The sequence below is a fragment of the Tachypleus tridentatus genome, chromosome 13 (assembly GCF_004210375.1).
Source record: "Tachypleus tridentatus isolate NWPU-2018 chromosome 13, ASM421037v1, whole genome shotgun sequence".
In the NCBI taxonomy this organism is placed as follows: Eukaryota; Metazoa; Arthropoda; class Merostomata; order Xiphosura; family Limulidae; genus Tachypleus; species Tachypleus tridentatus.
The window spans coordinates 158,780,353-158,793,479 of NC_134837.1; the positions used below are offsets into that span (position 1 = coordinate 158,780,353).

General features: G+C 32.2%; 1 protein-coding gene across 2 annotated transcripts in view; it reads left to right on the plus strand.

The window, feature by feature from the left end:
* Positions 1 to 13,127, plus strand: part of LOC143240635 (uncharacterized) — a 32,448-nt gene that overhangs the window by 14,844 nt on the left and 4,477 nt on the right. For both annotated transcript variants that reach the window (XM_076483388.1, XM_076483389.1), the window contains exons 4-8: positions 3,972 to 4,062; positions 4,300 to 4,468; positions 5,423 to 5,547; positions 7,021 to 7,150; positions 11,132 to 11,317. In XM_076483388.1, coding sequence (XP_076339503.1) covers positions 3,972 to 4,062; positions 4,300 to 4,468; positions 5,423 to 5,547; positions 7,021 to 7,150; positions 11,132 to 11,317 — 701 coding nt within the window. The remainder of the gene's footprint in view (positions 1 to 3,971; positions 4,063 to 4,299; positions 4,469 to 5,422; positions 5,548 to 7,020; positions 7,151 to 11,131; positions 11,318 to 13,127) is intronic.

Consider the following 13,127-nt stretch of genomic DNA (forward strand, 5'->3'; position numbering starts at 1 on the left):
TATTTATAATGTTTTTATTTTATCTTTTATGTCTTCTTTGAGATAATCTGATATTTTCCTTGCAGTCAACCTTTTTCTACAAGGAACATGCCTATTTTGAATATTATCAAATTGCTTTATAAAAATTGTTCCACATTTCGTCGTCATCTTTAATTAATTCAGTTGTCCAATTCACTGCAAATAATTCCTGTTCCATCATTTTGAAATTTGAAACCTAACTCTCATTATACCTTATCTTCATATACAGAAAACATCAAATCTTATTTAGCAGTGACCACTCACAGCTAGATGTTCCATCATTTCTTTACTAAAATTTAACCACTATTTTAAAATAGCATTGTTCTAGTAGATTACCTAACCGATTGTTAAAGAAAAAAGTCCCGACCAAATTCTAAAATTCTGTCCTCTAACATTGCCCAAAATATTGCTTGAGATTAACTCACTCATAATTATAACCTCATCAATAGTAGTTGAATCCTTCATTAAACTCTAGAATTTCTCATAAATTTCACCAGTTTCATATGATAGTCTTTAACAAATTCCAGAAACTCAAATATATTCAACCTCATTGTTATTAGCTTTGCTGTACTCAACATGAACAGGCTGTAGTCACATTTTACATATAAAGCAAATTCTCACTCATTTTATTTTAGCGCTCTATTGCCATTATATAATCTATGACCCTGTATTTCAAATAAATTCTTGTCATCAAAAATTTCTACATTCAGCCAGTTTCGGTTAACCTCATTATATGAAAATCCTGTGTTCCGGCCACTACTGTTAATAGCCAACCAATATTCAATTTAAATATAAACCATCCATTCTAAAAAATTATTTTCTCATTGAGTTGATCTCATAAATCCAATCAATCGAACCAATCTTTCTTATATGTTATCCTAAACCTAGTATTCAGCCTTAGTATCTAGTTGTAATTTCATCCCCACAGTTACATTTTGGCAATATCCCTAACAGATGTAAGTCATCGTGGCCATTTACTTTTATTGTCTTTATCAATGTAAGCTCTTCTGACTTACCCTTCTCTATATCATTAGCTTCTAAGTGCGCTATAAAGACTGTGTCACTACTTGCACTCTTTACTGCATAATTTACTCTATTAGTTATTTTCTCCACGATTGCCCCTGAATAGCATAATCTAATTGTTTTCTCTTTGTTTCCTCCACAGACTATTTATTCCACATGTCGTACAAAAGAGTCTCTTATAAAAATAATCTCTATATGTTTTTCATTTCCATCCCTATCTCACTATTTATTACCAACCTTAGCACCACAGCTATGATATACAACATGTTTCTAGTTACACGCAATTAAATGCTAATTTAAACAATCTACTATTGTATTAAATTCTCAACAGTTACCAACTAGTACAACAAATAGTAGCTCAAGCTTTTAAGTTAATTAAACAAGTTCTCCTTCTTACTTGGAGGAGAATGCTCTTTATTTGAATCTAATATTTATTAGCTTTATTATCTTACAGAAAAATAGTTATTTAAAACTATACAAAATTCCCTAACGGTTTTGTATTAAGGCCAATGTGGTAACTTTTTGTTTGGCTGTTGTTTTTTGTTTTGTTTTTTACTTCTGAGATCGCTTACGTATGTTAGGGTACTTTAGATGCTGATAACATCAACGGTAATTCTCAAGTATATTTTATATGGTAATGTCCATCTCTCCTCCAGCTGGCGGTCCTTAATTTAGTTTACCAACGTCACACACCGCCAACTCTTGGGCTATTCTGATATCAACGAATTGACAGTCAAATGTAACACCATCACGGCTGAAAGGGTAAGCAAGTTCGAAAACGGGAATTTGAGCCCGCGACTTGTAGATTGCGAATCCAGTGTCTTAACCACAACGATTTGCCAGACTGCCCTTAGCTGTACCTTTCGTAATAAAATATGTAAATATCCCATCCCAAATACACTAACTAATATAACAATCTAGATTTTAAAAATATTTAAATAATACTTATCGCCTCCAGAAGAACTTTATAATCTACAATTGCATTTATTTCTTTGTCTTAGAATTCAAATATTCCATTTTTTTAATCTCCACAGCTCCACCATATCAGATAAGTCACTATGCACATAACAAAGAATTGGTTATTAAAGCAGGTGGCTCGGCATGACCACGTGGGTTAAAGCGTTCGAATCGTAATCTGAGGGTCGCGGGTTCAAATCCCACGTTGCACCAAACATGCTCGCCCTTTCAGCGGTGGGGGCGTTATAAGGTGACGGTCAATCCTACTATTTGTTGGTAAAAGAGTAGCCCAAGAGTTGATGGTGGGTGGTGTTGACTAGCTGCCTTCATTCTAGTCTTACACTGCTAAATTAGGGACGGATAGCGCAGATAACTCTTGTGTAGCTTTGCGCAAAATTCAAAACAAACATTTAAAGCAGGCCTTTGTCTAGAACTGCAGTACTGAAATCTGTTTGCATTAATTATTTTGTATTTTATTTCAAAAAATTACTCTGCATGAGATTCTCATATTTATATATATAAAGGGTTGAGCACTTTATATTAAAACGATTTTTTGAATATGCAAATTCACACGTCACTTGACACCTATAGCCAATATAAAGCTGTGGTGAATAAGTATATGTCAGAATTATATTTGGTATTATTTGGCGTTTCATAGTCAGTGTGATGTCATGTAAAATTAATCGTTTTTGAGAAGGATTGTGTAAATCCCTTTCCGGCACAAAAATATTCAAACACTCAGCTCATAAAGATGTAATGAGGTGGAACATTTAGTATAACCAAGATGGATGCATCTCATTGTATTCAATGGGTCTAAAACGCAAAGGAATATAGAACAACATGAGTAACCAAGACCACTCTTAACAATGATAAATATGTGCAGCGTTTTGTAACTGATAAAAATCCATGAACACAAAAGTTAGTTCCAAAAAGTGTCCGCGTGTGACAAGTAACAGTACGTAAAAAAAAAAAAAAAGATTTAGCAAGGTATGGGTTTACTAAAATAAGGCTTCCAGTCAGTACCTCCCATTCAACTGTCGCATACCTCAAGCAGCTGGAGAATGAAATGAGTACTTCTGCTTATTCCATACGAAGATGTATTAGTCAAATTGTCTATAAATTTTGTGTGATCGGACTTTTGTACTCCTACGTTAGATGGATTACGGAAACATTGCAGAGATGTGGTTTGGACACTACAGCTTTGTCACAAAAATGTAATTGGTGCCTTATAAAAATCTATTAACAAGTTGTAATTAACAGTAAGGTAGAGTAGGTCAAACCATGTATTAATTTCATTTTTGAACGATTGTTCATCCATTCATCATTCATTTTAACTATTAAAACTTGTTTGTACATAATTTACAAAACTTTATAAAACTTGAACAAAAAAGTATTATTTTTTAAAACTTAATCTATAAATAGCATTATTTTTAGCATATTCCCTAAATATCTTTGCATTGCTTGTTAAACTTAAATGCCCTTTCCTTGCTCGCGATAGAAAGACAGTTGCTTAAGCAAATGTATTATTAAGATGTAATTAGAGATTTTGCTTCCAGCAAAGAAAGGGAATAAATGATTTTAGGGTAATGTTGTACAATAATTATTTGTTTTTATATACCTAATTTATTCTTGCTTGCCGTGTTGTATAGGTAAATAATTATTATTATAATCGTTTCATTTTAATATATCTAAAAGTTAGATGCATCATACTCTAATTTACTTCATAGAATTAGCTCATATTCTGTAACTAACTTAATATGTATTAATTATAATTAACTTCAAGTCTGCTTGTACCTTATTCAAGGGGCCTAAAAAAATAAGTGGCTCAGGCCTCAATCTACCATCTTCAAGGCTAGCCTGGAACAAATAGTTTTTAAGATATAATAATTTCAAATATGGGAATTTCTTTATAATGAATATAACTTCTAAGCAGTTGGTAAAGTAATTTTGTAACACATTGAATTTTACTGCAGGGAATTATAGGAAGTTTGTAGGTTTGAAAAGGCATAATAAAGACCTCAAGACAATGATTGCCATTGGAGGTTGGAATGAAGGATCTAGAAGGTACGAGTTACTTACTAATCAATTCCTTAAAGAGTGTTCATTAATTAATAAACGGTTACTTTTTAGTTTAGAACAACTTGTTGTTTACAGTATAATTTTAAGAATGATTTCAATAATCTATCTATAACGGTTTTTATTCGACAAGTTCGCGAAGAGTAAACTTTATGACAAACAAAGAAATTTTTGTAAGTCGTTTCAAAAATTTTAACTCGAAACGCGTTACGAAAATATTACCAGGTTTACCAAGATGGTTGCAGATTCTTCTACAAGAGAAAAATTTATTCGCGGTGTCATCCGTTTTCTAAGACAGCACAGGTTTGACGGGATAGAAATAGACTGGGAATACCCCGGCTCACGAGATGGCAGTAGCAGCGGTGACCGTGAAGGATATGCCCTTTTAATTAAAGTAAGAAACATTTTGTTGACAGACGCAAAATTTTGGATTTTTTTCGCTTTCTTTTAAATATTACCAGTTTTGTCTATAGTTATTTAAAAATATTAATATTTTAAATTTGAAAAGTAACCACACTTATTTTCATAGACATTTAGTATAATAATTTCAATTGTGTACCAGGAGAGGGAACTGTATTTTATGTAGTTTCACATTGATATAGACATGCTTCCCTCCAAATAAATAAAAACAATTTTATTAATATATATGTGACAAAAGTAACTTTTCACGAAGAAACAAAATAATTTTCGTTTTATAATACACATTTACTAAAATTTTGCTTTTATAACAGTTTATTTCAATTTATGTCGTATAAATAACTGGGGAATATCAGATGTTTTCACACTTATATTAAAAAAAGAAAATTGAATCTAAAATATAGATATATGATATGCTATACTTTTTCCATATTCTGTTTATTTTAGCGATAATTTACACAGTGGACTATCTGCTCTCTGTTGACCAAGAGAATTCACACAACTGATTTTAACATTGTAAATACATAAACATACCGCTGACATACCAGGAGACTCCTTTGTATTTACCTGATCTGTTTTGTAAAAAAAAAAATCCTAGGTTGTAGTATTTTCGTTTAGGTATGAGTTGTATGTTACAATCTACCTGTTTCAATGTTTGTATGATTGCTTCATTCTCCAGAAAACGTACCAATGCTTACATATATCTCGTTTTCATTTTAACATTTCAGTAAAAATAACAGTGACATACAATGAACATTGCCCACTGTTTCCTCCCATAATTTTTTTCTGCCAGTTTCATATCCAATTTATTTTTGCTAAATGATTTACTTTATGACTGAGGCATTTATTATTTAGTAAAGTTTAATTCGGATGAACATAAATACTTAAAAGTTGTATTCTCAACGATATTTTAATTTCTGATTCTATCCAGGAGCTCCGAGAAGCATTTGACGAACAACATGGTTCCCGAAGAAAACACAAATGGATACTTTCTGTCGCAGTGCCTGCTGGAAAAGACTATATTGACAATGGTTATGATGTTTCAAAAATTTCTAAGTAGGTGTTATGAGATCATCTTGATTCTTATTGACAATGTAATATTGATCATAATTTTATGTTACTATAAAAAAGGGCTAGAATTGTATAGCCAACTCAAAATACTTTTTATATAGTGTATTTAGTACACTGCTCAAATTGAATAAAGAATATTGTTAATTAATTTTAATAGCATCCCTGAGTTTATATATGTGCAAGATAAATGGTAAGTGATTAGTAAGTTCCTTTTATGTATAAATGTTTAATATTGGAGACCAATAATACATCGATGTCTTACATCGATGAGGCAAGTTGGAAATGGATAACAAAGAAAACTCAAACTTGAAAAAAAATGAAATCTTTATTTGCACTAATAGTATTACATATTTATCAAACTGGTAGTGTTTTTTTCATTGTGTTGTGATTATACTGGGGAAAAAAAAAGAATTTTCAAATAAGTCTGCATGGGATAAAAACCACGAGAATGATATATACCTCACTTTCAAGTCAGATGGTGTTAAAATGCGATATCCCATAACCCGTGGATTATCTGCGTTACCAATTATTCAAGTAAGAGAATATTCAATTTGTACTACTTTGTAAAAATATCTGTTTCATCACTTGAAATTGGTTTGTACCGCTCTAGGAAGTTGACGCAGACACAGGGCCAAATTTATACAAGCTTCTATGAGTTAGCTTTTATCTAAGTAAAAGGATCATTACATATTTACGACTTTCTAGCATCACTAATTCCAGAGAATCTGTTCTCAAATTTACAAAAAATTATGAACATACCTTTCTAAAAATACTAGTTACTGAAGGGTAAAATTGCAGTAATCTCAAATGTAATATATTCACTATGACGTTGAAGTTTAGGAAATTAAAAGAATTGAAATGTATTTTATTCTTTGTGTTGTCCGTTTAGTATGTGTGTATTATTACGTGCAAATAAATAATAGGTCTTAAGTTTTATAATCTACCTGTATTCAAAGGAACACTAAATTTAATATTTGTATTTTGTGTATTTTTATGAAATTCTATTGAATATTACAAAATGTACTCGATTATATATATGTTTGCCTTCTTTAGATATCTATGTATAATTTCGTGCTGTTAGTTCATTTTCTTTGTCTTACTCATTAAATTCCTTAAAAATATTTGCACTTACGTTTATTGTCTTCCAAACTGTCATGTGCTGGCAAAAATGTGTTACTGTCTCAATTCTAAATTGTCTTAAATATTTTACAACTGGCTTTAAACAGGGCTCAATAAAAGCTAAAAGTAGTTTAATGTACCTGGATATTTGCATCAAAACAAATTCGAATCATTTTTATGAAATTAGCTGTATGACATTACGATATGTATGAATCTCATAATGAAGTTTATCTTTCCATTTTAAATTCAGTAAGTAGTGTTTGCACATTTTGACAAGTAGAAAGTATTATAAGTTATTAAGAGTATGACTATTAATATGGGTGTTTTTCATGCTTCCAGATACGTGGATTTTTTAAATGTTTTGTCATATGACTATCACACGGCTTACGAAGCAGTGGTCAATCATCATTCTCCTCTTTACAAAAGTCCTGATATTGGTCGTTGGGATGAAAGAAACAACCTGAATGTGGTAAGTCCTGTTGACAGGTAGATGTTGAAAACTTATTTTAATATAATTGTTTGTCTGTTTCGAATATTCACGTAAAGCTACACAAGGACTACTTGTGCTAGACGTCCCCACTTTTGAACTGATAGAGTATAAAAAAAGTAATAGGTCAGTTGTAATTATTACTATCTTTAGGACTTTTCTAATCGAATAATGGGAATATATCAGTTGTTATTAAAACAAAACTACAACTCCAAAATGCTGGACGTAGTTTCACAGCAATGGGACATGACATACGAACCTCTAAATTGAAAATATATCTCACTAGACCACGTACAATCAAAGGCGTGCGGTCCATGGAAGCAAGAAAAGCGGTGCTTCCTCAATATAAGTTAAAAAATGAATTTTTAAGTATCAGCTAAATATGACGTAAGCAATCTATTATACCGCACATAATCAATAATCACCTTGTAAGGACGAAAGCACTGTTGGGAAAAATCTGGATTACGACATTTTTGATACATAATGTATTCTTTAAACTATAAAATGCTTCTTACATGAATAATTTTCTAAATAAAAAATTTCAAAACCGTACTTGTATTTAGAAAGAAAAACATATTGAATGTTATATTGGCCTCTTCTATGGCACAAAGGAAATAATTACCAGTTCATTTTACTTCAAAATACACGCAAAATTGGACTTATTGACAATCTTCAGTTTATATATTAAATTATATAAATTACAAAAAAAAATTAAGCGAAATAAATAATTTATAAATAAGTTAGTTTCGTAATTATTATTTCGTAAATTAAAACGTATAATAAACAAATCAAATATAATAAGAAAAATAATAATTTATAGTTAATTTTCTTGCAATATTTGGAAACTTTTGTGGCTTGTGGCTGTTTGTTACCTCTGATGTCATGTGATGTGCAGGTGCTTCGGGCATTGTATTAAATTATAGTGTTATTTTTGGTATGCATATACTTTTTGTGAAGTGTCGCTTTTCAGATTTTAATATGGATTCAAAAGATAAAAGGAAAAAATTGTGACTGTATTATTGAAAGCTTATTAGTGAACAACTTTGGTACAAAGAGTTTTAGTGATAGAAAAAACATCATCAGAAATGGTAAACTGATGCCAGCTCTAAGCCTGACTGGAAGAATAAAGTGCGTTCGAAAAAACAGTGTAAACCAACATGACAGGATATCTTGGTTAACTGCTTGTCCTAACTACTAGAAGTTTTGCTGTTGATCGTGTTTATTATTTAACAGTGAATTTGGGACATGGAACCCAACCAGATATAATGTTTTAAAGGCAATTAAAAGACACGAAAATTGCTCTAGGCATATGTTTTCAACACTAGGCCTAGCTAGACTTGGAAAATCATGAATTGAATTCCAACTAAATAGCAAACATAAAATAAATGTGCAAACGCACAATGAAAAGGTAAAGATGAATAGTATAAAGGCGGATGGAATTAACATGTAAATAAAGTAACCGAATATGTCTTATTTTTATCTTTAATCGGAAGTTTCTAATTTTAAATATGATTAATGACTAGAAGTAACTAATTTTATCTTTATTAGTCATCCTGTATATTTTTTTTATTTTATAATCCAACTTTTATGCTTTCTCTTACCCCTCAGGACAAATCACCGTACGCCCCTGCATACAATCCATTAGCATAACGAATTAACTTCTATGGTGACATTTTATGTTGAGTTATTCGTAATTAAAGTTGACTTCCTGTAAAAATATCCATTTATTTTCAATATTTTTAATGCATAATTTTATAAGCTTAAACCCTCGAAATACACACTCTAATACTATTCCAAATCTTTAAAGCTTAAATATAAATTACTACCATCTTTCGATTATTTTGATAAACACTTTACTATAGATATAACTAATATGTATATATATCTTAAATATGTTCGTGAAAAATCTGTAAGTTAACTATGGTGCTGCTATTAAAAGGTTTGTTTGTTTTTTAATTTCTTGCAAAACTACACAAGGGCTATCTGCGCTAGCTGTCCCTAATTTAGCAGTGTAAGACTAGATGGACGGCAACTAGTCCTCACCACCCAACGCCAACTCTTGGGCTACTCTTTTATCAACGAATAGTGGAATTAACCGTGACATTATACCACTCCCATGGTTGAAAGGGTGAGCATGTATGGTGCGACGGGAATTCGAACCCGCGACTCTCGGATTACGAGTCGAACGCCTTAACCCACCTGGCCATGCCAGGCCGTACTATTATTAGGAGGGACTCTGAGAAAGAGCTGAATATAATTTAATGAAGAAATACAATATAATTGTTGAAGTTAAAATAATTAAGTTGTAATGATTGTTAGGACAATCCCTCTTACACGGATTTGTTGTCTTTCAGTTTGCCTAAGCATATACTCTGGAATTTGTTAACTTTACAAATATGTTGTTGTCATCGAAGAGAATATTCAGAAATGTAATTTCTTTGGCATCCTTGAGTACCGTATGAATAAACATTTTCTTGAAGTTGTAATATATTTTATATCTTCATAAGTTCAGCCAAAGTAATATTATTTCTGTGATCCCCAAAAACTTGAAATTTCAACAAGTGTACATCATATTTTGAGAACTATGATATGGAGCATGGTATTTAATAGCTTCTAAACAGAGCCATTGGCAAAGGTTAAGCAAAGGAACCTTCAATTTCGCGATCTTTTTTCAAGTTTTTTGAAATTATGGTATGTACATTAAGCTGAAATAAAACGTACATTATTTTGTATCTACCATCACAGAATGATGATGTCTAGAAATAGATAAACGATTTATAGTCTTGTATTATATTATTGAATCTTTTTTATAAGCTTAATGAATTGCGTGTATTTGAATTGATTGATTATTCAATATAAATTATGATGAAAACAATAAAATTTTGTAACTGAAGTTATTAGAGAAAAGGTGAGCATCCCAGAAAGACAAGTAATGGTGAGTCGTTCAGTAAAACTTTAGAAAACAAAAGTTTGTTTGGATACGGCCCGGCTTGGCCAAGTGTGTTAAGGCGTTCGACTCGTAATCTAAGGGTCGCAGGTTCGAATCCCTGTTACACCAAACATGCTCGCCCTTTCAGCCGTGAGGGCGTTATAATGTGACAGTCAATCCCACTATTCGTTGGTAAAAGAGTAGCCCAAGAGTTGGCGGTGGGGGGATGATGACTAGCTGTCTTCCCTCTAGCCTTACACTGCTAAATTAGCTAGCGCAGATAGCTCTCGAGTAGCTTTGCGCAAAATTCAACAAACAAAACTTGTTTGGATGCATACACCCATAAGTTACCAGCCTGCCAGTTATTAACGGTTTATAGTGGAAAACGAAGAATCGGCTGAATTTAGGAAAGGCTAGGCGCGACCAATCTGTTAGTTTACCCAGACTGTGAATTTGAGTGATTTGGTTTGTATTCAGTTACCACATGAACGCGTTCTGCACTTTGGTACAGTAATATGTTGTAAGAGCAACGGTCAAACCTAATTCTTTGGTCAGATAACAGTATCCAAAGAGATGCTGGTGACCGCTGTTGGCTAACCGCCTTACCTCTAGTCTATTAATTAAAAACTAAAGACGGCTATGTAGTTTTGCAAGAAAATTCTAAAACAGTTAAATGGGTAAGTAATTTCGACGCCATTAGAGTCTGATGGGTTTGTGTGTGGGTAGGTGTGTTTTTTTATAGCAAAGCCACATCGGGCTGTCTACTGAGTCTGATGGGACGTGTTCTCTGTTAAAAAGTGCTAATCAAGCATATCCTTTTCTCTCTTCTACACATCTAACGGTTTAATTAGATACTGGATTTAAGACATTAGCCTCTATATTATACTTATTCGAGCCTTGAAAATAATTGATTGGTTAAGCCAAACCTTATCATATAGCGCTTGTTTGTGATTTACTTGTTATTTGTTATCTCGCTGAAACATACGAAAACCTTAACTAAATAACTCACTGTGGTTTTTATTCAATGATAACAGAATTGGACGATAGGTTATTATGTGGAACTGGGAGCTCCAAGGGAAAAATTAGTAGTAGGAATTCCTATGTATGGCCGATCTTTCACGTTACTGGACCCTTTTGATAATGAGATCGAAGCTTCTGCAGATGGACCTGGTGAAGAAGGGGAATCTACTCGAGAAAAGGGATATATGGCTTATCATGAGGTAAGTCATGATGAGAAATATAGTTCAGGATATGATCTGACTCTTTGAAAACTTCTACGAAAACTTTACCTTCTCTTGGGCAGCTGATTTTTTTTTCATAAGTTTTACTTTATGATTATTTCATCATGTTTTTCATTAAAAGTAACTACTCTGCAATTCACATTTAGATTAAGTTTAATATTGTCTTAGAAGTAGAAACAGTGTTAACATTAGTGCCTACTGAATGTAAGAACGTACCACTTATCAGATTCAACCTCTGTTCACGAACCTCAAGCACGAAATTAATTTGATATTGAAATTAGAAAGCAGAGACGGATACTCCAGATCACATCACTTAATATCCAAATTATTTTTCTCTGTCTACAGCTAGTCGTATCTTTGTATGTCCAACATATTTATTAAGGTATGTGTTCCAGTGGCAAGCATACATAAAAACGTAAAAAAGATAAATAAATATCAATGTGAAGATTCGTGTACTGCAAAAAACTTCTTTCTTACATATTTAAGTGCCATTTCCTTAAGAGTTTGTTTTATCTAATACACTTAGGTTTATAACAATTTCAAAACGTGGTAGGTTGTATCTTCAAGGCATAATGTGGTCCATCAGCTTAAAAAAAATAACTTCCTGCCTTTACGCACTTAAATCGCTCTTTCTCACCGAAAGCACACATAATATAATGGATAAATGGCTCAGAATAATAGATAACTAAGGCAAGAGAATCTTGCATGGACACTGAACACATTGAAAATCGTGACCACATGTTGTGAAAAAAACTACGAACTTCTCAATCAGAAATGAAGGAAATAAAACGTTGAGATAAAAGTTCAGATACTGATAAAGGCTATGCCATCTCTACTGGTCCAATCCTGGCAGACAGCATTCGTAATAATGTTTATTTGCTGTCTACATAAAGAAGAAAATAGTAGATTATCAGCTGTTAACTAACAAAAATAGTTTCCTCTAACAAGTCTTTTACTGCACGTGCGTAAGCAGCTAACTCACTGTTATAAATATTATTACATGCTTTTAGCTGTTTTCTTATCTAATATCTCATGTTCTTAAATATTCCTAGAGTACAGCTAAAGTCGCTCGAAGGTAAGAAACATCACTAGGATTGAAGTTTACAAAGTAAGATTATTTGTATTAGGAAGCATGTGTATTAATGCATCAGAACATAAACATAACTACTATGGCAGACAAGGAACGGACTGAGAAATTGATACCGTCAACGAAAACTCCTTTATTTAACTTAGAATACTCTCCCACATTATTTCAGACTCTCGGTGATATGATAATCTTGACTACAGTTTATAGTAGGTTGAAAAGAAAACATTTTGTAGTTTCTCGTATTTTTAGGAGTATTGATTCGGCTCTCAAGATTCAAGTAATGAAGAACAAAAGCAGCAAACAAACAAACCCAGTTATATATATATAATCAGCTAAAGTGTTTTTTTTTCTGTGGCACCAATGGTGAGTTCATGTACCACTCATTATATTCTGGAGAGGATAGAGTGACAGCCAAGAGGAAACTGTCAAAAATTGGATTGGGTATTCATTATACTTTTGGATGAAAAAAGACCATGAAAGAACCCGATTATCCTTTGAGAAGGTCATTTTAATTGTGGACACTAAGTATAGTTATCACATTTACAAAAATGCCAATCATTACGATTTAAGCGTAATCATTACGATTTTGGTGTATACATTACGACTGTACGCTCATACAGACAAATATTACGACTTGTTGCAACTCCCAAATTATTATATATTATATAGGCCTATACAATAAAGTGATAAATTGTTTTCCCA